This window comes from Scatophagus argus, chromosome 7 (assembly GCF_020382885.2).
Source record: "Scatophagus argus isolate fScaArg1 chromosome 7, fScaArg1.pri, whole genome shotgun sequence".
Classification (NCBI taxonomy): Eukaryota; Metazoa; Chordata; class Actinopteri; family Scatophagidae; genus Scatophagus; species Scatophagus argus.
In genome coordinates this window covers 1,143,489-1,168,125 of record NC_058499.1, presented here as the reverse complement: position 1 = coordinate 1,168,125, position 24,637 = coordinate 1,143,489, and the positions used below count along the sequence as shown (strand labels likewise).

Sequence of the window (24,637 nt, the reverse complement as noted above, 5' to 3'; positions counted from 1 at the left end):
TGTGATCTTGAGTAGAGAGCTGGTGGAGCAGAAAGAGATGACAGGAAATGAAGGGGAGAGAGGGGGGCCCAGAAGGACTCTGTGGTTTTGACAAGATAAAAATGTTTCTGAATCTGGTGTGAACACTGGTGATACGTCTGTTTGCACTGAAACCAGACACAATGGGCTTCAAAGGAGGTGACTGAATATTGGTACAGCTGGGAGAAACACCACAAACAACGTCTGTGAGAATGTGGCAGTTAGAACTGAAGTGGGTCAAAGTTTGCACCTAAAGACTGTGGCAGGAAATGCTCGTTCAAGTGTGATCACACCTTTACTCAGAAAGACTCTTTGCTCCTCTGCACATGTAAAAGTGTTGTTGGGTGTCACCAGTTAGCTTGAGGCCTGAGACGATGAGAGCAGTGAAAGAAAGTGTTAATGGATACGAGAGGTTTGGACCAGCACAGAGAAAACATACGACAAGAAGAAGAGTCCAGCATTTTTAGAGTGCGATTAACCGAATGACAATTTAAACTGACTGGGTTTTGGTTTTAAGGTGTGCAGTAAATGATGACTGCATGTTGTAAAGGCTGACTGGTGGTCCAGTCAGTCTGGCAGCCTGGCACCATTTCCATCTGCTTTCACTTCTCTGTTACAGACTAAATGAAAGAAAAAACTCACACTTTTATACTGTGTTGTTAGTAGTCGATACTCTGAGGAAAACAGATAGAAACCTGTTTGTTTTACGTCATTTATTAAACCAGTAATGGCACAAAAATTACTGCTTGGGTTTCTCAAATGACCATTTGCGCCATTTTTTTGTGTTTTCTGATTAGAAATGTTGGGTTCTCTATGTTACAATTTAATTAAAGAGTTTGGTCTAGACCTGCTGTAATTGGAACGTGTCATGAGATAACTTTTGTTGTGAATTGGTGCCATATAAATGAACTGAATTGAAATTGAACTGAAAATAGAACTAAATGTAAACATACTTTTGAGTATTAATTCCAAAGCTTCTTGAATAAGTCTTGAAAAGAACATATCTCCCAACATGATGAACTATCCCTTTAAAAGACTCTGTACTAAACGTAGCATCAGAAGTGTTTTGTTAAGTAAGAAGCATCAGCCGACTTTTCATCGGCATGTGGATGAAATGACTAAATAAATGCCTACTAAATACCAATAATGACTACATTTAAATTTTTGGGGTGAATGTTCCTTTAAGTTTTTGGGACTCGGGTCAGCAGCTGCACCCTGGCGAGTCTTTGTATGCATAAAATGACCTGATGTGTGGACTGAAAAGTCTGATTTCTCTCTGTTTGTTTACACCAAGTCTCACCTCAGCATCAGGACCGAGCCGGGCATCAGGGACACACCGGCTCCGACCGGGACCAGGACCCGACTACCACAGCCAATCAGGAGCCAGGTGGCAGCCTCCCGGCGCTGGTGATCACTCATGCAGAGGAGGTGAGTGCAGAGACAGAAAAGCCTGATGGGAAATAATATGCACATCCGCCTCTCATCTATATTCATGGGCTTCAACTGCTCCACTTTAACGTGGCTGGTGCCAAATGTCTCGTCTTCCTCAAACCCTTTGTTTTCAGCACTCACAGGTAGCACTTTCTTCTCCATATTTGCTGTCTTTGTTCTTTGTTTAAACGATGTCTCTGATCAAGTTCAAAGCCCAGCCGTCCTGACAGCTTTTCTTCATCAATCTGCCTTTTTTCTGTTTCTTCAAAACCCCTTTTTTCTGTCTTACCGCCTCACTGTACTCAGGGTTTGTGCGTTTATTGCTGTAATTATGTATTCAGGTCTCGTTTCCACGCGTCACTTCGTTGATTTAAGATGCTCTGAATGTTTTCAATAATGTATTTGTTCAGTGTGTGTGAACTATTTTAAAGATTTCCACAACGTTGTGTTTTGAATTATGAGAAATGATCTCACAAACGTCACTTCTTGACAGTCTTCTTTTTTGCTTTCTCTATCACATTTTTATTGCTTCATAAACAAATCTCATTCGCATATCTTATTTCTTTCTGCATAAAAATAACCACAAAGGGCTTTAAATTAGAAATCAAAATTTTGAGGACTTTTCGTGAAATAAATAGAAACAACCTTGTTTGAAGCTCTGCGACTTTTCCAGTCGATTTATCGGCGAAGCTGCTCCAGTTTCTGACATCGAGCTGCTGTGCTGCTGCCACTCACGGTAAGCTAGTCGAGCCTGTTGCGAGTTCGCTGTGGCTAACGTTTTAGCTAATGTTGTGCCGAAGGTGGTCGTTATTAATTTGACAGTTCGCCCACCTGCTCCTCGACTGGTCGCACTTCCTGTACCGGAAGTCGTTCTTCTGACTGTTTGTGAGTTTTTAAGTCATAATGTGTGAACAACAAAGACGCTACGAAGAAGACCTGTTGCTTTCATCAGGGTTAACGCAAACCTTCCTAACTGACCTCAGGTTCAATCCACAAACTGATATGAATTAATGTTAACCAAATTCTATCAAACACTTGCTTTCATTGAGCATTTTTCTGCGTATGTGACGTGAAAGTCGTCAAGTCTTATATGAAATTTTCTGTTTTGTTGGCTCTACTTTAACCTGAATTTTCCTAATTGGGAAATAAGATTTCCATTTTCGACACCACGTGACTTCACTGTGATATCTTTGGTAGATGTGCTGGTGTCAGGTCTCACGCAGAGTGTGTGAACCAATCAGATCCAAGAGTTTTAAGTTGCTTGAGCCAGCAATAACATGAAGTGAAAAGACAAAAGAGAAACTGGGAAAAGGCTTCAACAGAATACATCAGAAAGGTTAAAGTGAAGCACATTCAGGGCAAATGAGTAAAGATTTTCGACTGGTTTTGGTGAGCACAAAGCAGCTCGGGTCTGACTGCGTGTTTAAATCTGCCTCTGAGGGGTTAAACATGTGAGAGTTTCAGTTCTCGTACAGCGTTTCTCTGATAGATCCCATTACCCGCCCTCATGTGTACACGCTCACTGATCCGAACCGCCTCCAAATAAGTTTGCTCAGAAGCTCTCCGGCATGCGGCGGAGGAGCACTTAAACCAAATTGACTTTACTGATCTGAATTATGAAGATACTGATATCATGCATAAGGTTATTTACCCCTCAGAAGAATTCAAATAAGTAATTCCCTCAGATGGTGATACGGGGGAACTAATATGAATGCAAATAGGATTAGGCTACTGCATTAGTGTCTGATAAACAATTTACAGGCCTGAGTGTTCACTGGGGGATATGCTCTCCACTGCATGGGAAATGGGGAGATGGCAATCCAGGCAGGGAGGGGGGTGAGGTGGGTCCATTCAGCACCTTATCAGGGTTAACCCTCCATCTTCTGCTGTTATTAGCCTTCTCCAGACTGCTGTTGTAGCGTCACATCAAGTCCGCCGCAGCCAGAAGAACTGCTAAATCCAGCAGATTATTGGAGAGGTCGTTACGCTGCCTACACACAGCTGAGTTTCATAGTGCTGCTGAGCCACAGCACATTCAAATCAGTTCCTCAGTTACTGAGGACGGAGGGTGCTGAAATGAAAAACAAATTGAGACATGGAGGAGACAGAGGATCGATGTGATGCTCACGATGCAGTCACGCTGAGGCGGAAAGTGAAGTCTGACATGTACGCTGCAATTTTGGCTTCCACTGAAGCTCCAGTGCAGATCAGTTTGTGAGCCCAAGCCAGGGTTCTTGAAGGCTCTTTATGTGCTTACTTTGTTAGAATGAATTAAACAGTGGAGAACAGAAAGATGATCCACCTGCATCCAAATCGGCAATAGCATGTTTCCATGCTTGGCTTTGTAGACCCACCAGAAAGACCGGCTGACTGATCTGAACCATTTAACGCTGCTCTTGTGCCAACTGCAAATAATCTGAAATGATTTCAGCTTCATGTTGTATGCAAAGCAAAAACCATGGAGTTATATGTATGTTGGGCACATTCACGGCTGTAATGAAAAGAACAGAGGAAGCAGAACAAAAGGAAAAAAAACAAACAAAAAACAAAATATTAGAATTAAATAATTAAAAAAAACAAAACAAAGCACACCAGTCCCTCGGCCACACGTGGCATTAGATAGTTCTGCTTAATCATGGACCCCAGTTTCCTTGATTCTTGTGGTCTTGGCTTGCAGTCAAGCGTTTCCTGTTAGCTAAGGGGAGATGCTACACTGGCTTTTCCATGATTCTTTGCTCTGTTCATTTACTTTAACTCAGAAAGTGTCCTCGCCGTCTGAAGCATCAAATCTGCCACTACAGAAGCATTTCAGATGCAAGTTAAAGTAAAATCCTGTTTGTTCGTTCTTCTTCGTTGGTGACTCGTATTGTACTTGTAACCAATGGAAGTGTTTCCATCTTGTTTCGTGCGTTCACCTAAACGTCATACTGCTCACTCCTCGCTGCCGAGTCTTCACTTCAGTGTGCTTTAATGGCATGTACTGCACGTGGCGTTTACGTGTCGGGACACTTTGATGATGCACATGACAGTCAGCAGCACCAATTAAAGCCCGCTGCACGTCATGTTATGCTGAGGTCTTTTCCTGTTTTAATGACAGTCAGACCCCCCAAACAAACCTCAGGAGGATCCCAAACACATCGTTTTCCCGCACGTGTCCTCGCTGTACATACAGCAGGGATCATGTAGTGCTGAGAACCTGCTCATTAAACACCGTACATCAGACATGTATGCTTTTAAGTGTTCTCCCACTGATCCTTATCACTTCACTGTTCATTCAAAGGAGTGAAGTGATTGTTAATTAAAATCCTAACACAGCGGCTAAGACAGCTTGTTTTCATGTTTCGTGCAGGCTGAGTTTAGCTCTTCCTGGACACGTACACATACACGTTGAAGTAAAAAGACAGTGAACGACGCAGCTAAAAAAAAAACCACAATTTTCATTAATCTCAACATGAAGACAATTTAAACAAACATGTACGAGTGTGCAACATCCAAGCTAACCTTCCTTACCAGGTCTGAGTAAAAACAACCCGGTACAAATCGAGGAAAACATCATGTGTCCTCCAACACGACTTACGATTTTTGTGCACACTGAATATCAAATATTTCATCTCATAATCTTCTTACTGTTTCTAACACAAGCTTACGTTTCAACACAAAATACGCATTCTGAATAAATCCAAAAAGAGGAATGTCAACGGTTCAGTACAGCAGAACAGAATTACAGTGACACAAAATCTTAACCCAAGCTCACTTCAGTTGCCATATTTCATGTTTCTGTGTTAATAACTGTATTTATTTCCTTTGCTGTATTAATAGGTTTAATATGCTGTTTTAATATCTGCTTTTATTTAGCTTTGCAGCTTATTAGTTTAGCTTAGAAATGTAATATATAAGATTAGTGACTAGGTTGCAAGAGAACGTCAATAATAAAGTTTTTGACGGGCAAATTTTTCTCCCACGACGACAGCTAACCATTATAGCATTTGTGTTAAGCTAACATCAGGCTAAATATGATCTGGACCAAACTCTCTTCCTTTATCTGAATCTGAATCTTTATTTGTATTTTATAAAATTATATTCCTTATCCTGTGAACAGGTTGCACAGTTAAACAGCCTGACAGAATATTTGATTGGCTGACGGTGTTTTTCCGTGTGTGCGCTAAACCTCAGTGACACCACTGAAACACACAACACGCTGGTCTTCACCGCAGAACAAGTAAGCCAGTGTAAACCCCGGGCCTCTATGTGATGATTACATCTGAATTAAAAGCCAAGCAGGAACCTTTTCTGAAGTGCAAAGCAGTGTCATTATTGTTTACTGTAAAAGTGATGTAGTACTTTAAATAATTAGCTGAAATCAAAATGATCGGTGTGACGTTTTATCAGGCTCTTCCACTCGGTGTGTGTGTGTGTGTGTGTGTGTGTGTGTGTGTGTGTGTGTGTGTGGCCGGGACAATAGTGACTGGAGAGGCGTAATTAGGTCTCTTGGGACACCAGTCCTAAACAGTTAAAGGACAATCTGAGCTGTGTGAGATGTTAAACTGTCGCTGCTGATGTCTCTTGCCAACTGGGGCCTAATTGTAGTCAACAGGCTCAGGCAGCCAGTTCGTCCTGTTAGCCACGTATGAAGATGAACGCCACGTTCAGGGAGGCAGACGGACATTTTGTTGAGCTGTAAACACTCTCTCATATGCTAATTCGGCAGCAGCTCGGCGCAGTGTGAGGGACACGAGTGAAGATTGGAAGAGATGACTGGTGGTTTGTGTTGTGTGGAGTTCGTTTGTACTGTTTGTGTCGGGACTGTTCCTCGTGTATCGCACTTGTTCAAGTCAGACGGTACGTGTACAGCAGGTAGGAAAGGTGCGTTCATCTTCACGTCGGCTTCATCATTCAGTAACATCAGCAAAGTGATGGAAGCACAGAGATGTGGCAGCGAATAGAGTCAGACTGAATGGATTCACAAAACTCTTCACTGGAGGTCTGGAGAGCAAAATGCTGTAATCCACCAGATTTACTTTATGTGAGGTAAAAATGTCCTGTAAATAAGTCAGATACCTAATCATTAATGTTTTACATAATCTGAGCATCGAGCAGGAAGTCCAAAACAAGCGCCAGTCAAAGTTCTAATGATGGAAATTTCAAGGATTCAGGGATTCATGATGGAAATCAGACATTTTAAAACAGTTTTTTCCCTAATTTAAAGATTTTTTTCCTCCATTTTGAATTTTGTTTTCCATTCAGTAACTTAGCTGTGATCCTTACAGCCACAAACACAGAAACTAAAGTGATCACCTGGATGGAAATGGGAGATAATAATTCTTTAACATCTGCTAAGACATGTAAACCACTGACAAAAAGGCCAGTATTTTATTCAGTCAAGCACTGGCCACAGTTTCATGCTTCTCCTCGTGTGTTTTCCAGACCTTGCGACCAGCAGCGACTCTGGTAGAAGCAGTGGAGCTTCAGAGACCACAGAGACCTGCAGACCTGGTGATCTCTGTGGGGCCCTCAGAGCCCAGTCTGAGCTCCAGCAGTGACGGAGGAGACCTGGCCTGCTCCGACCTGCTGTCTCTGAAGAGCGACTCCTTGTCTCTGGCCAGTGAGCCCACCATCTCCAGGATGGTGAGTGAAACACAAACTGCGTCTTAGCCAATCGTTTATGAATGTTGTGGTGCTAATTGAGAACTTGTGGGATGAGCTCTGGAGGTCCCGATTGAAATGCACCTGGTGGTTAATCTACTGATCATGACTATCGAGGTCATGTGGAGCGTAACACACCATGCCCCGCGGTGCTGCCCCAGCAGTCAGCTGTGAAACCACTCGGCATCGCAGCCGTTTGTGGAATGGTGAGAAACTTCAATCTGTATGACTCGGCCATGTTTTTCACGACACTCAGAGATGAGTTGAAGATGGAAAATGATTTGATGAGCTGCCAGGAAACTCATAAATATAAAATATAATACACATACATACTTTATGTATGTAGCCTAATACATAAAGTATGTGTGTATAATACTTAATGTAGTTCAAATGAGCTCCACTTTTCCCTGCTACAACATTACAGTGATAGACACATGAATGCATCTTTAATTATAATCTAATTATTTAAAATTCTGATAAGGAGTACTTTTACTTGTGGCACTGAAGTACTTGTTCCCCCGCAGGCTGTGTAATAATTAACAGGATCTGTTTGTCACCTTGGATGTTTAGTGTTGGTGTCGTCTGTCCAGCCAGCCACCAACTCACCTGTGTGACTCGAGCTCAGGTGTGAAAAATGTTTCAAACCGCATTTGTGATTTCAGCCCAACAAACCCTGTGAAGAAGCAGCGAAAAGAAATAAAGAAAAACGACCTCCATCTTGTCGAGATGAACCTCCTGAACTGAACAACGGCGATACTCCCCTCTTAACAAAACATTCATGTTCCTCTGCAGAGCTATCTAGTTTCATCAGCAGCCAAAAAGGGCTCTCTGTATGGAGGGGTCACTGGGGCCAATATGGAGCCCGACGAATGAGCGCCGAGGCTGCAGCGTAATCATAATTCCCTTGACCTCCGGTGACCCCCGTGAGGCTTCGACAACGAGGGCCACGCTGCAGAACAGGCGGCTCCTTTCAAACCGGCCGCTCGCTCCAAAATGGCTTTTTCATTTCTCAAACAATCGCATGGCAGCGGCCGTGAATGAGAGGGCAGATTACATAAGCCGGGGTTCCCGGGGCGAGATAAGTGCTTTCTCTCCAAAAGGCCCGACACTAAGAGCACATACTGACAAAGTCGTTATCTTTCTCCGCGCTCATTAAGCGTCTCCTCCGACCGAAAGCCTGATTTGAATGCATCCATCAGCAAAACACGATTGTTGGAAAACCTCAATTAATATGTTAATGTGTGCGAGATTTTTCATTACTTACATGAAGGGAAGGCCTCCAGCACGACTCATCCGAACGGTTTCGTTCTGTCCGCGCTGTTGTGAGCGTCGCGTTCGCCCTTTAAAAGTGCAGTTTTGCTGTCAGATTTCAGGTGTTTACAGACGACCCATCAGCTGACGATAGCTAACAGAATCAGAAGAACAACAACGGGAGTAATAACCATCTAATATGTAATAATAAAACCAATAAAAAAAGGTAAAATAGGTAAACAACAACAATTAAAACAAATAGAGGGATTAAAAGCATTTTTAAAATCAGTACAATAAAATCAACAGTCAGACCAAAGAGAAGCAGTCATTTAAACAAAGTGACACACAAATCAATATTAATTAGTTTTTATTGATTAATTAATGCAAAAGTAGCACAAGTCAGTGTTCATTTGAAGGAGCGCATATAAAATATAAAATGTAAAATGTAATTAAAATAATGTAATTTTGCTTCAATGAAAGTTTAGAGTAGACAAACGAATGAAATGAAAAGCACAGTGTGTGGGATCTGCCATCACCTGAAAACCTTTCACATCCACAGAGGCAGGCGGTCGACCGGCGGGTCCGCCATGTTGTCCCGCCTCGCTCAGATCCAACACACACACACACGTGGACCCAACAGGCCGCGTTATGTGTGTGATGTAATATTTTCTCCCACTACAAAGTTCAACACGATCACACAATTATTAAAAACGAGAGTGGAGCCGCGGTGGGATTAAGGAGTCGGGAGTCTTTTTCGCTAATAAAGCTTAGTCATGCGTCTGTGAAGCGGACTTCATCAGAGTCTTTAATACGTCTCCGTCCGTCTCTCTGGGCTGTTCAGAAACATTTAATTTTCAGACAGACTCAGCGAGTTGTGACTGCAGGGCTGCTGTTTGATTTGACGAGTGTAATTAAAGGGGAAGTCCTGCCCTCATGGGCTTCTGCCTCGTTGTAAGAATAAATCAGCTGTGGCTCCAGGTGTTTTCTATGTTAATATTCCAGACAATTAACTGACAGACTGACGACACTGAGCTGCCACAGCAGCATTTCTGTCACTTCTGTCATGTGATGGTCAAGTTTGGCTGACCAGCTCTCACAGGGTTCAGAGCGAACACGAGCAGAGGTCGTCTTCATCACCTGTCGGCCAGGTAACGCAGTTTACCACACACCTCACGGCGTTTCCTCTGACCAGCAGTCCGGACACGCCTTCCTCAGCGTCAGGTGACTGTTGTCTACAACGTTACAGCGTAAAGCAAATTAAAACACTGAGGTTCAATAGTGAAACATTCAGTTATTCAGTGAATTAACCCCCGGGGATCAATATGTCTTCTTTTCATCATCAGAAACGTCTTCCCTTCGAGGAGCACAGCGACGCTGATTGGATGATCAAGAGTCTGTGAGATCATTTAGTCCGATAAAGTAAAAAGCTCTTTTTCTTTTAATCCCAAAGGAAATGAACAATTACTGGGACTTCATAATTTTCTCTTGATCTCATCTTCTGTTTCGTTGTTGACAAACGTGATTGAGACAGAAACAACAAAAGACATCCGAGCTCCGAGGTTAAGTTGGTGTCTTTCAGTGTCGTCTTTATTCTCTTCTTCTTCTTCTCTTTTTAGTGGTGCGTCTTCTCTTTCCTCCGACCGGCCTTGCGACTCTGCAGACCCCCCCTCACCCTCACCCTCACCCCTCTGTTTTCTCCTCCTTCTCTTCTAACTGATCGCCCACTCTGCAGGATTTCACTGCCCGCCGTTTTGACGTAGCGGCTTGTAAACGCCACCAATTAGGATGGGCAATTGGCTTACAAAAGGGCCGCTGCTAAATGGTGATGAGAGGTGGGAGGTTCTCCTCCCGCCTCTGTAGCTGTCAGAGGATCTCTGGGGGAGGAGGGGGGGTGAGAAAGAGGAGGAAAAGCCCAGCGGCGGCCGTGTTTTGACAGGATGAATAGATGGAGGGGTGGAAGTGGCTGGGAAAGGCTTTTGTTATGCTAACGGAGGGCCACTTTGTTCCGCAGAGTTTGGCGATGAAACAGGAGCCCATTCATGTCTCCTCCACACAGAATGAGCTGATTTTATTATCTTCTTGCCTTCTTGTGGCACAGCCGGAGCTGTGAAAGGCTTCAGGACTGAGGGGTGGTGGGTGAGGATGGGGGGGGGGCACAGCGAGGAGCTCTGAGTGGGAGAGATCCAGATGACCACACGATGACCTGAGGTCGTTTGTGAATCTGACTCGGTTCTTTGTTCAAATCTCGACGCTCATGCCGACCCATAAGTGCTGCAAATATCTGCTTTGGTTTCCACGGAGACCGCCGGGAAATGTCGATCAAAGTGTTCTACAACAGTAACAAGGTGTGCTTTGAATGTGGTCACTGCGGTGCTGACGGAGGCGATGCTAACGTTAGCCGCAGCCGCCGTTTGGCTAAAGCTGTCAAACTCGCTGGAGAATTTACAGAACATTTCAGAGCTTCACCTTTTCACATCAGCTGCATTTTCACTCCGTGCAGTAAACTAAAGTTAGCCGACTCTTCTGAACAGAACATCAACGCGCGGTAAAGCCAAAGCGATCGCTGGAAGAAGTAAAACTCTGCTACGTTGACCTTAAATTCCGACGTATTCACCGATGTGAGCGGCGTTCCCATTTTAGTGAAGTGTGCTGTGCGTGTGTTATCACTTCAGACACTCACAACACTGTGTTGTTTTTTACCTTTAATTCACCTCTGCAGTGAGCCACAATCATTTAGTGTGACACCTGAGTGTGTGTGTGTGTGTGTGTTTACTAATGAGAGCGATGAAGAGCAGCCTCCTCCTCCTCGTCTCTCCTGGGATTCGTGTTCCCTCCTCACCAGCAGACCAACATTCGTCTCTCTGCTTCACAGTCAGTAAACGTCCATCATAACACCAGGACTTCCTGTAGTCGGCGTCCTGCTGTGCTGGGAGGAGGCGAGGAAGCAGGCCTGCGTCCAGCAGCGTTTTAGCCGTCATTACCCATGATCCTTAGTGTTTGTATTCACGTGGCGGTTTGCCCCACGGGACAGAGTACTGCATTACATTATTCTGACTCTTCTGTCACCAGCTGTGATTGGTGCAGCAGGTTCCTGTCAGGATCAGAGCGCCCCCTGCAGTTCAGAGGTTTACACTGAACATCCTGGCTCTTTTCTAAACACAACCTTTCATCCTTTGAACACAGCGTCGCGGAGAAACACGGCACAGACGTGTTAACGTACACTCACACACGGCGAGCGGCGTTAAGGGCAGCTTCCTGCCAGCGGTCCCGCGTGCAGGCCACGCGTCCATCGACCTCCTTCAGGGAAAGTTTGAGCTCCCACATTCCTCACCTCCGATGTTCAGATTTCTGCACTTTAGTTTCCTGCTGTTGAGAGAAATCAAACAAAAATCTAAGAGAAGCGAAGGGGGGCTTCAAACCGAGGAATCAGAGAGACAATGACTCAGAAAGGAAACATGAAACAGATTTATTCATGTGCAGGAAGTGAAAGAATGAATCACGTAATTGAATGGTGCTCATTAACAAGTTGAGAGAGGATCTCCAGTCTGCCGGGCTGACAATAGACGGTAAATAAAGATGTCGGGTTGAGAGATGAAAGCGGCCTCGTCCTCTCTGAAGTGTGTTTTACTGAGCCTTTGAGAGATGAGCCGTCTTTTTGGTGATTTAACGGATTCGTTAGATTTTATCCTTTATCGCTCCTTCTGGGAGGTTCACTCTCAGTCTGCAGGAATCTTATATAATGAGTCGCTCTGCAAACAATTACACAACAAGAAGAGTCGTGTGCTCAATTATCTCAAAGATGATTATTAATGCATGTCTCGAGTGCTCCTGCACACACACTCAGGAGGAAACAGCTGATCTGGTGACCGGCCGGTGACATATCAAACAACAAGGAAAGGAAAGGTAGAGGAAAAACATCACAACTGAGTCACGAAATTATCGAGGAAATGAAATCCTGACGGCATCAAGTGGTTTGCTTTAAGAGCAAAATGTTGTGTGTGATGCTCAGATTGGACGGCGTCACGCGTTTCATTCATTACAGGTGGAGGAAAATGTGAGCACACCTGAACGTGTACAGAAAACACACGTACTGCGTGCAGCTGTCAGACACACAGTGCAGTCACAGTATTCACTCTGACAGGCAGAGTACAAACAAAACGTGTACATTTACTCACATGTTGTTTATGTTGTTTTACAGAGTGAGGACGACGACAGCACGAGTGTCACTGCATCCTCTGTCACGGTACGTTCATGTGTGTGTGAGAGTGAGAGGGTGTGTGAGAGAGAGAGAGAGAGAAAGTGTGTGAGAGAGAGTGGGTGTGTGTGTGTGTGTGAGAGAGAGAGGGTGTGTGAGAGAGAGAGAGAGAGAGAGAGAAAGTGTGTGAGAGAGAGTGAGTGTGTGTGTGTGAGAGAGAGTGGGTGTGTGTGTGTGTGTGAGAGAGAGAGTGAGTGTGTGTGTGTGAGAGAGAGTGGGTGTGTGTGTGTGTGAGAGAGAGAGTGAGTGTGTGTGTGTGAGAGAGAGAGTGAGTGTGTGTGTGTGAGAGAGAGAGTGGGTGTGTGTGTGTATTTGTGATGTCTGCTGTGTGTGTGTGTGTGTGTGTGTGTGTGCGTGCGTGTCTGTGATGTCTGCTGTGTGTGTGTGTGTTTGCGCATGTGTGCGTGTCTGTGATGTCTGCTGTGTGTGTGTGTGTGTGTGTGTGCGTGTGAGAGTGTGTGTAAGCTCGGCTGTCCTGTAGTGTTGGTGTGTTTTCTGAACAGTGGTGAGCCATCAGCATCCACACACACATGCTGTTCCCATGGTGATATCCCATAATCAGTGCCGTCCTGACAGGACGCAGCGCCGGCTGCTTATTGGCTGTGACGGCCTCCCACTTCTCTCTGTGACTGGAGCCAGCAGGACGCCTGGTTTGAACTGGAGCTGATGTACAAGTCTTTGTTTTGAGAGAGAAATCTTAGTGTTCATTATTGATTAATCTGTTTATGTTCTCCTGTAACAGTAAACAGTAAAGACCAGGATGACATTTTTAAATGTTTTGTTTATATTTGTTGAAGAGACATACAATCTGTCTATTGCAAGACAGTCAGAAAGACAGTCAGTCCCCATAAGCTTCCTATGTGATGCTCATTACTCCATCCAGTAAACAGGACACACACTCTGCTCAGCTGTGTGTCGGAAAGCTAACGTGATGCTAACTGATTCAGAGTCGCTAATAAACAGTAAATATAATCTGACAGGATGTTTAACAACAAGACTATCAGCTGTCCAGCCGCGTTGCTGATCAGTCACAAGATTTTCACCTACAGTCCATGTGTGCTGTCGGCAGTGACTGTGATGTGAGATGATCTCTGACAGCCTGCAGAGGAAGTTCAGAGAGGCCGTGTAGGCTGCTGCAGCTCGTGTACAGCCGCCACCCTGTGGTGAGGATGAGCTACTGCAGGACTACGCTCAGCATCGATATTCACATTGCTTTTTATGTCATTTCCCTCTGACATCGAGGAGTCTGCAGACAGCACATTAGTTTAGAACAGTTTCACTGATGACTGTTCAGGAATTAATGGGACTCCCTGCAGCCAATCAGAGTCCAGTATTCACTGAGACCGTGGTGATGTGGAGGGTGTAGTGCCTGTTTTATGTCTTTTCAGTGTCAACGTTCTTTTTAGGAAAGATTAACTCTAATTGGTGAGTTAAATGTTTGAGTGCTGCTCCTCCTCCACACAGTGTGTTTGGTTTCCTGCCTCTCTGGGCTCTGTGTGTCGTCAGGCTGAAGGACAGCCTCCCTCTGTGACTGCTCCAGACTGTGTAATTAACATGGAGGTATCAGGTAAACAGTGAGGACGGCCCGGCAGGCCTCTGATTAAAGGCCTGGGTGGTGCTTCGCAGCACCCTGCTGGCCAATAAACACCACTAATGGCATCAGGACCCCCGCCCTGCCGCTCGGCCGCCCCCACCACGGCTAGAGGGCAACGAGGACGCCGCTTCATGTCGGAAAATAACACAACATGAGAGAGAATATTAAAGGAAACTCTGCTGAAAATCCATGACTCTGAAGACTTAGTGGTTTGAATCTTCATGGGAGCTGTAGACCGAACTCACATGTTGACCCAACAAGCTGAAACTTCTCAAGACATTTCAGCAACTGTTCGTATCGTCCAGACCGCATACAGTCCAGTACCAGTGAGTTTCAGAGTTTATATGCATTGTTTTGAACAGCTTCCACCTCGATAACCATGTGTGGAGGTGATATGATTGGAGTGTGAGCAGAAGGTGAAATAACCTGAAACTTGTCAGTGGACCTTGTTCAGCTGAGGCCTCTTTCAGACTGACTTTAAAAAGAAAACATCATCCAGCAAGTCCCTGCATTGGCCAATCAAAGATGACTTTCCTCATTTTCTCACCTTCCTCACCCCCTCCCAGTCTCTGTTCCACAGGGTTCAGATGGATCCACTGGAGAGGGACTGGTTGAGGAGCTCAGCACTGGGGAACATGGCCGCTCAGCGTCAGCTGCTCTCTCAGGAGTCCAGCCTTGTGTCAAAGAAGGTACAGGAACATCACCACCAACAAGTGGTCTCTTAGTAAACAATGATGTCAGTTCATCAGTAAAAGATCAGTTTTGGTTGAGCTGCTTCAGCAGATTCAGAGAAAAGAGCAAGAATCAGTTCAGATCACTGACTGTATTTAAAGATGGATGACATGAAGCCAAACCATCTGGACGCCCCCTGGTGGCTGGCTGCAGTACAGCTCATAAGCTCCTCCCCCTCCATGTTAGCAGATGTGGCATGAGCTAAAAACGCAAAATACACGTCAAAACTTTTTTCCCAAAGATGCTTTCTGTCATTTTAGGTAGTTTTTATTACGCTGAAGTTTGTTCAAGTGTTCATTTCCTCATCAGTTTGGTTTTAATTAAATATTTTATGCTATGAAAAGGGGCTGAAACATCATGATTGACAGCTGAGGGCTGCTCCTGATTGGTTCAGATGGATGTGCTGGCGGGAACTCGATACCGCAGCTCCACCTACCGATCACTACTGCACAGACTCTGGCTCCAAATGACATCACCAGAACAAGATGGCGGCATGGGGATGTTTTGGCTTCACTTCTGTACAGTGGGAGGAAGTGGAGACGTGTTTGGTTAGAAGTTTGTAGAGCATCAGACTCTTCGTGTTACTGTATTTATCTGTTCTTCTTCTCTGCTGTCGTCAGGACTTCATCACTGTAAGTTCCACGTGGTGCAGTTAGACTCATTTTATTTTTATTTCACCGGTTTCACTGTACACACACACACACACACACACACACACACACTCAAACCCTAACCCTCCTTAAATTGCTTTGTTTTATTCTTTAGAGTTTTTGTAGTGTGGATGAGGCAACAGCTGCATTTCACTGTGCAGGCTGCTGGATTTATGAGGCCCAGAATCACAAACAACAAATTCACTTCGGGGTGTTTGCTGAGCTGAAGTTGCTGGTAACGGACCTGTTGAATGTTAGTAATAATTAATTTGTCGTTTAAAGGCTGCAGTGTGACAGTGCGGTTGAAACAATGCGCATGTGAGGATAAATCTCAGCGTTCTCCATCTTATCAGCCAACAGCTTTGTGTTAAGTCCGTCCTCGGCGGCCGCCAGCTCAGCGCTTTGTCAGTGAAACTCGATAGACGGCATTAGAAAGCCAAGCGGCTCGAGAAAACAATTGGCTTAAGGAAATTAAACGTTCAAACAGCAGTAAACAAGTTAGTAATCTTCTTACTGAAATGAATGAAAGGGAGGGACGGAGGACAGGACGTGGGGGTGGGCGGTGGGGGGTAATGATCCTATTAGTTTGGATAAGAAGCTGCTGAGAATCAGACGGCAGGAGAAGATGAGGAAGATGAATCAGATAAACAAAAATCCCATCAGCACCGGAGGCAGATGAACGCCGTCCGAGCCTCAAGCTGAAGGAATATTCAAAGTGAAAGTACTCAGTGCAGTAAAGCGTCGGAGTCTGATGTCTGATCTCTGAGTTTAGTTCCTCATTTTTGACCAGGCTCTGATCTAATGAAGCTCACATGTCACCTCTAACTCACATGTTAGAGGTGAGGAGGACACGTTTTGTGTATGTGTGAATGTTTACATTGTTTACTACCCATCATGCTCTCCTGGCAGTGAGCTGAGGTGTGTGGGGACGTGCAGGAAGGCGCTTTAATGCCACTGCTGATGTGTAGCTGCTGCCTCATTAACAAATGTACATTTAATGTGATTATTGCAGTGTTTCACAGCTCAACTCACAGGTTGCTGCTCTAAAAGGAGCCAGTAGGACGTGTTGAAATGCATTCTTTGTTTCGCTGTTTCCCTCTCCTTCCCGACTCCCTCTGATGACCTCGTGTGATGTGAACGCCGCTGTACACAAAGGGGGTAAGTTGTCTTTTCCTTTTGGCTGCCTTAACACGAATCATCCAAACACAGACGAGCAGCCGGGACTCAACAAAACACTTACTTCTGCCTCAATTAGCTGAGCTCCCTCTCCTCTGTCTCGCTGCCTACATGACAGTCTGAAGGAGTCGGCTGCTCGGACGTCCGCCGTCTCTCTGAGGCGAGGTGGTGGTGGTGGTGGTGCTGCTGATGCAAAATGCAGTTCATGTAAATGGGATTCACACGGACGTCTAATTCAGTGGCGTGTTTGTGTATGAAAGCAGCAGAGAGGCAGCATTGCTTTGCGAGGCGTGTAGTCCTGCCTTCAAAGAGCTGACAGCTCGGTGCAGGCCGACACCTGACGCTCAGCGCCGACCGACACACACCAAAACCCCCGCCGCTCACACACTGCCTGCCTATTGTTGCCACCTTCTTCAGGCTGCTGGTTAATAATAGCAGCAGGGATGGATTACTGAGTGGGACTACAGGCCCAGGGGCCCGAGTGTCGGTGGGGCCCGAGTGTCCTAGAACCTCTGAAGTGACGGCTAATATTTGTATATTGAAAAGTCAAATGTTAAGCGGCCGGGAGATGCAGAATGGCCGCCGTGTCGCTTGTTGTTGTTGTTGTTGTGTGTCTCTTTGTGGCTGCTCTCTGTCTCCTCTGTGGGGGGATGGGGGCCCACGCCTCTGTGCCCAGGAGCCCGTTGTCTCAGAATACATCCGTGTTTAGCGGTCGGACGCGGCAGCAGGATGTGGAATTCACGCTCATTAGGGACGGGTGTGATTTCAGTGGGCCGGCAGCCCAGACAATGAGGATGTGTAATGATATTGTAATTACATGGTAATTAATATTTGAGCAAACAGTCGGCCTGAAGGGAAGCTGCTCGGCTCCACACCAGATGGGAGGGACTGATCATCACACAATCAGGCAGAAGATCTTTCACTCGCTCGAATGTTTGAGTCCACCGTCTCGTCTTCGTGCGAGTGTGTGTGCTTTTAACGCCTTTTTTTTCTTGAAGACCTGATTTCACAGTTTTGTGGTGAGGATCTGGAAATTAGTCAACAGGGGGATGAAGTACGATTCTCCTAATTTAGGCAGCTCGGCCAGTGAGGAGGCTCACAGATGTGTGCACAGTGTCTGCCCAGCGATCTTTGATTCTCTTACAGGAGCTCCGTCTCCTCAAGTCCCAGCATATGTTGTTCAGATTCATTGTTAAATCAAAGTGTGATTCCACACCCCATAAAAGAGACGGCATTTCAAACCGGCACATATGGTCGAACTGTTGCAGGCTGGCTTTGAAAACTCCCCGCCGATGCCAGAAGTAGAATTTCACACGGCATTATGGGACTCTAAGCTTCCTATTCAAGAGCTTTTGCAAAAGGACCCCTCCATATGGCCTCGCCTAATGCGCTGCCTCACTGCTGTGTGCGCCTCCCCCCTCCTCCTCCCATTAGCTGCATGGACCTCCCCATGCAGAAATAACAACATCAATGGTGTAACCCTCGCGCCACTTGAGAGTATTACACTCCTTTTCATGCTTCACTTGATCAAAACGGAAGGAGTGAAATTTACGCCTTTTTGATGTGCTTTTCCCTGCTGCTTTCAGACGAGCTGCGCTAACTCGCTCCGCCCGTCACTCCGCAACCACCGAAAGGCCAGCAGATGCCTGACGCCCGGAGGCCGACTGCCGGTCAGCGGCGTGCGGTTTGTGCCGGGTCACCGTCAGTGATCCCGTCTCTGTCAGAGGACGCTGTGCTCGGCCGGAGCGTCCCGCTGAGGCGGACAGGTGTCCATCATGTCTGTGAGCGTGGAGGTGTGGCCTGTTCCTCCAGCAGCACTGACTTCCATGTTTTAACCCAACAAATCAGGAATACTTCACCTCACTGCTGAGATATTTTTATGGATTTGACACTTAAATCTTGTGGTCCATCACAGTCAACTTGTGAGGTGATTCAGACTTATTCCCATTCAGAAACAATGGATCAAAGTGGTTCCCCTTAACACTCACAGCGACTCGATAACCTGAAGCACATTTCTGCTGGTGCCCTCATAAATGTTCACTCGGAGGTGACTGAACGTTGTTTGAAATTATTTGTGATCAGAACCTACTCAGAGAACACTGTTGAGAGACTGATCGGAGACAGACTACGTTCAGTGTTAATGTCTTCACCGCTCACACAGGCTGTCAAACCGTGATGGATGCCGGGGCAGCTTATCATCATCTGCTCTGTATGTTCTCTGTACGTCACTGTGCTCCACCCACAGCTCTGAAACCTCCACCTTTGGAGAGTTAAATCCTGACAAAGTGTCTTCTCTGCACAGAAACCTTCAGTAAAGCATCAAAGCGGTGTGGACAATATCACTCACAGCTCCTAATCGCAGTACTGTTGGTGTGTGTTCAGGTGTGTGAGACTCAGGTGGAGGCACAAACAATCTAACCGAGTGTCGGAAGAGGCCGGCGGGCGAGGTGGGGTTCACTTAGCACCTTCTAATGAAAACCGTCACTGTTGAGGCAGCGTGGCAGCACCGCCCACCTCCCCTCAGCAGTCAGCCTGAATCAGACACACCGCCAAAATAAACCTCCATTAACCACCCCGCTCACGACCACGGGGCTTTTTTTCTCCCGATGATGACTGTGTCCCGCTCGATTTTCACGCTCTCGGTTGTTGGCTGAATGAGGAACATCAGTGTGGCGAAATTAAATGGGCGGAAAACAGCAGAAAACAATGTTCCATTTGTTTGATCCAGTTTACAGTAACAACATGAGCCCTGAGAGGGAGGAGGTCCAAAAACCCAGGACGGCTCGGACCAGGAGGGAAATCAGAGCTCGTTTTTATCAAAGAGGAGGAAATCAGTTGGCCAGAAATCCTCAGTTTGATTAATTTTGTGTTGGATGAAGAGGAGACGCACTCTGCACAAACAGATGTCATCACAGGGTTTCATTTTATTGTGACGGGGAAAAGCAGCTGTGACACGGAGGCGGAACCAACAGTCAGCATATATTAAACCTGACCGGCTCGTGATGCTCCCCTTACAGAACCAACTACATCAGCACCACCTCAGCGGCTAACATTTAAAGCAGGGACTCGCTTTGTGCTGCAGGATGGGAAGACGTTTTTCTGGCTTCCAGAGTCAACATGTGACGTTTGTGCTTTAAACTGCACAAACACAAAAGTAAACATTATATTAAAGTATTCTGTCAGAGGTCTGACACCTGAACGTATTGTTACTGTGTGCTACAGGCTGTGTGATGAAGAGCGAGAACGTCTGTCACACAGTGTGATCAATACTCTGATCAGCTGATCACTTTCAGCCCGGTTGTGCTTTGAACATTCAGAGAACTAAAATCCAAAATTCGGTGCTGCTGATGAAACTGAAATCTTGTGAGACACTTGAACCTGCAGCACATTTCATTTGTCATTACACTGACATCACTGAGACTTGTTCAAGAAAACACATTTTTTAGCACATTGAAGTCACAGGAAGACGTTTTTGTTTGCTGTTTTGCTGGCAGATTAACAGTCTAACATCTGTTTTTAATTTTGCTTTGGGCTTCAAATCCCTCTGACACATCAAGTTTGTAAGTGTATTAATTTCACTCTGCGGTTGTGTTTGTAGTGTTTGTAGTTCAGCAATTATAGTGTTGACGTTTGTGTTAGCATAGCCTGTTAGCATTAGCAACCCTGCTACTGCTGCTAGTGTTCATTAGTGTTCATTTGTCTGTTCACTTTGGTTTTAATTAGTCATTTGATGCTATGAAAAAGGAATGAAATGTCATGACTGACCTGAGCGCTGCTCCTGATTGGCTCAGATGGGCGGGAACTCGATACCTCGGCTCCACCTCCCGATTCCTGCTGCACAGACTCTGGCTCCAAATGATGTCATCAGAACAAGATGGCAGCACTCGAACTGGGGACAGTCATAATGTCCCACTGGTTGTCCCAGTGAGACACAGACCACAACTTAACAGTCCAATCAAGTGTTTTTATCCAAACTCCACACGCTGCAGATCCTCCACACGTTTCTTGTTAGCGAGCAGTTTAGACATCATAACTGAACAAAATGTTTTTATCAAATCTGTGAAAACGATTTCATAAATGATTTTCATAAACGAACTCATCGCATCTCGTCATCCTCCACACCTTCATGGTTTAACACAGACGGACTGGAGCACATTAACCAGCGTGATTAGTGACATGTTTTAATAGAACACAATGCAGATGGCATAACCGTCCTTGAACGTGGCTCTTAAGCAGAGAATTAACTCCCATTGGGTTGAATTAAAGCTCATGTTATTACAGAACAGTGTGTGTGTGTGTGTGTGTGCATGTGCAGCTCGTAGCCAAATGTGTTTAAACTAATTAACCATGAATTCACTTCAAAGCAGGATTTTATTCAAATGAACTGACTTCTTCTGTGTGTGAAACAAGTGAAGGCTGGAAGAAGAAAAGTTCTCAGATGTCTGAACACACAAACTTCTTCCATGTTTGCAATTTTGCTGCTGTAAAACTATTCTTTATATCGTTGGTGTTTCATTAGGACAAATTGTGGTGCTCATTATCCACTGTTTTCTGATATTTTATAAACCAGATGATTAATCGGTTAATAGAGAGAACAATCAGTGGATTTAATGTTAGCCACAGTCCAAAGGTTCAGCAAATCAGACTTCCTACCACAAAACTGTCGGCTGACAGTCGACACTCAGCCAGTAGCTGGTTTTTGAAGTAGAAATGTGTGAAACAGTGAAAAACATGTACAAAGATGGCCGACGTGTCTCCGCTTCCTCCCACTGTAGAGCCCGGATAGCTCAGTCGGTAGAGCATCAGACTTTTAATCTGAGGGTCCAGGGTTCAAGTCCCTGTTCGGGTGATAGCTGTTTGGGGGCAGCCGTGGCCTAGAGGTTGGAGAAGCAGCTTGTGATCCGAGAGTCACTGGTTCAATTCCCCCACCTCATTATCCACAGTTTTCTGATATTTTATAGACCCCCCCACCGGACGGGCAGGAAAAATTTGGGTGTGGTGGAGTGATTAATGTGAAAAATGCCCCCCCCCTCCATTAGCTGGCTGATGTGCCCTTGAGCAAGGCACTTAACCCCCCAATATGCTCCCCGGGCGCTTGATGCTGCCCACTGCTCCTGTGTGTTTTACTGTGTATATATATACTGTCAATAAAGTGATTCTTCTTCTTCTTCTTCTGTACAAAAGTGAAGCCAAAACATCCCTGATATGAGTGCCGCCATCTTGTTCTGGTGATGTCATTTGGAGCCAGAGTCTCCAGAGCAAACCTTAACAGGTTTCAGATGGTCAGACATGAGCATCAGCTCCTACCCTCAGTTCATTTCATATGTCGTATGTGTTTGATTCGGACTGTTGGTCAGATGAAGTCAATGTTTTGCATTTTCTTTTGCAAACTATTGTGAGAAGAGGGATGTGATGAGCCGAGACTCAGGAGCAGATTGGTTTCACTCCGGACGCCATTGCTGGTCTGCTGGGTGACAATCGGCTCAGGACTTTAACTCTTTGTTGTGTCTGATCCGGTTTGTGTTGGGGCGCATTAAAGTCCTGCATCTCGGTGAATGAATGAGACGCTGAGGGACGTGTCAAAGCTTCAGCCTTGGACGTCCTGGGAACGAGACCGAGCTCAGATAAACACAGCAGTGCAGCCATCGTCGTGTTGAGTCAGTGCTGTATGATAACCTGCTGCTGGAGTGTGTAAACTGTGTGTGTGTTTAACTGTCAGTGTGTGTGTGTGTGTTTTCAGACGGCTCTTCACTGGGCAGCCAAGCAGGGCCGTCAGGAGGCCGTGGACTTGATGCTTTGCTCCGGAGCCGACGTCAACGTCAGATCGGTGAGCTGTGTGTGTGTGTGTGTGTGTGTGTGTGTGTGTCAGAATCAGCACCCGTCATGCACCTTAATAACTTCAGCTTCAGGACCTCCGCTGCATAAACAAACATCCTGTCTTCAGCTCTTCAACCAACGTTTCCCCTAAAATGTATCCTTAAAGGAACAGTTCAACATTCTTAATACTATAATGAATATGAATAACTTAAAGAATAAATGTATAAAGAAACATAAGATAGCACATCCAGTAAAACACATATTTACTGCATTTAAAGAACTGAAAAAGTAGGAAATATACCAGCAGAAATGTCAGTCTGTGCCCCTCAAAATAAAAGTCTGGGTTTAATCCACACAGGATTTTACATGGATTAAAGTCCTGTTGATAACATAACATCACACCAGCACACAGTCACATTTACTGCACACACGCACACACACACACACATCCTCTGAAGCCCGTGGGGGCTTTTTGATTATCCAATTATTATCATTCCTGCTCTCATTTAACCCTGAGGTTACGTACAGTGGACTCCCCATGAGGCTTTTCCTCTCCAATTACTCCTTCAGCCTCTGAAGTTCACAGCGTTAACCTCCGCTGGTCAGAGGCTGCCGGCACACAACAAACAACAGTCGAGTATTGTTTACCTCCGGAGAGCTCTGCCATAATCCTCCTGCAGCCGCTGCTGGGGAACACACACATTTTTATGTCTGTCCGTCCGTCTGTCTGCTTGTCTGTCTGCCTAACTGCCTGCCCGTCTGTCTGTCTGTCTGCCTAACTGCTTGTCTGTCTGCCTGTCTGTCCGTCTGTCTGTCTGCCTGCCTAACTGCCTGCTTGTCTGTGTGTCTGTCTGTCTGTCCATCATTGCTCATTTCTGTGATTCAGCCATCATCAGGTCAACATTTCAGTTTATGACCAAACACCTGCAGAACTGACGACTGTCACATCAACCTCAGCTGGACTGTGTTGATGTGTTTACTGATATTTAGCAAATGTTAGCATGTTAGCATGCTAAACTAAGCTGGTGAGCATGTAAACATTATAGCTAAACAGCATTTAGCATTTAGATCATTGAGCTCGAAGCACCCCGGCCTCACAGAGCTGCTAGCAGGACTAGCGTGTACTGCACTTTCCCTGTCAGCTTGGTGACCTTTGACCCATGACTTTAGACCGTTAGCAAATCCTCCTGTCAGCTGAGCTTCACAAACACAGGAAGCTATCACAACTTGTTAGCTGTTTGTCACCGCCCAGTTTTAGTGAAGTTCCAGACACCAACCCAGCTAAAGTTAAAGAGCTAACAGGTTTGTTAATTGAGTGTTAGCTAGTTGGCTTGGAGAGCTTTGTTTTCTCTCTTTTTATTGGATGAAATGGTGACCAACAAACGTCGAGGGGAGTAAACAGTAGAGAGAGCACAGAGGTTAGCTCCAGGAGCTAGTGGCTAATGCTAGCCTGGCCAGCTAATGCATCAGCTCGACTGGGACTTCATTCTGCTGGTTTACTGCTGAAGCTTCGACAGGCGTTTTGTTTCTTTCTCTTTTCACTTTCACATTCAATAAATATGGAGTGAAAATATACTGTTTGACACGCGTGCACACACACACACACACACACACACACACAGGGTGAAGTGGATTGATTCAAGAGGGCCAATGTTGTGATTACTTAATGGCTTCCCAGACAGCCGTGGGCCTGGAGAATTCAATTTAGCATCTGCCTCTCTAAGTGTTAATCTCCTCTCCTCCCGGCTGCCTCGCTGCTCATGATGTGCACACAGAAGATAATGTTTAAGCCCCACCAGAGCAAAGCGAAGCAGACAAGTCACTTATTGGCTCCATAATTACATAATTAACTTTTTGTCTCTAATCGTTAAGGAGGTAATGGTTCTGATAAAAAGACCCTCAGCTCGAGCAGCCTGCAAATCAAAAATCAATAATCCATAGAACGGCATTAAGAGGAGAAAAATAGCTCAGGCTGCAGTGAACGGTTTGGGTTCGCTGGAGGGAATTTTCAGTGCTTTCGTAATGGATTTTCCTCGAGTCGGTGGGTTTCTCTCCATGCAGAGTTTTAAA

General features: G+C 45.5%; 1 protein-coding gene and 1 non-coding gene across 2 annotated transcripts in view; both read left to right on the top strand.

Annotated features, from left to right (window-relative positions):
* The window catches only part of LOC124062343 (ankyrin repeat domain-containing protein SOWAHC), a 34,050-nt gene that overhangs the window by 190 nt on the left and 9,223 nt on the right, over positions 1-24,637 (top strand). The window contains exons 2-8 of the mRNA XM_046395031.1: positions 1,313-1,446; positions 6,874-7,074; positions 12,542-12,586; positions 14,759-14,881; positions 15,545-15,556; positions 16,730-16,732; positions 22,491-22,577. Coding sequence (XP_046250987.1) covers positions 7,072-7,074; positions 12,542-12,586; positions 14,759-14,881; positions 15,545-15,556; positions 16,730-16,732; positions 22,491-22,577 — 273 coding nt within the window. The 5' untranslated portion in view covers positions 1,313-1,446; positions 6,874-7,071. The remainder of the gene's footprint in view (positions 1-1,312; positions 1,447-6,873; positions 7,075-12,541; positions 12,587-14,758; positions 14,882-15,544; positions 15,557-16,729; positions 16,733-22,490; positions 22,578-24,637) is intronic.
* Positions 21,527-21,599, top strand: trnak-uuu. The gene has a single exon. It is a non-coding gene; the product is annotated as a tRNA-Lys (tRNA).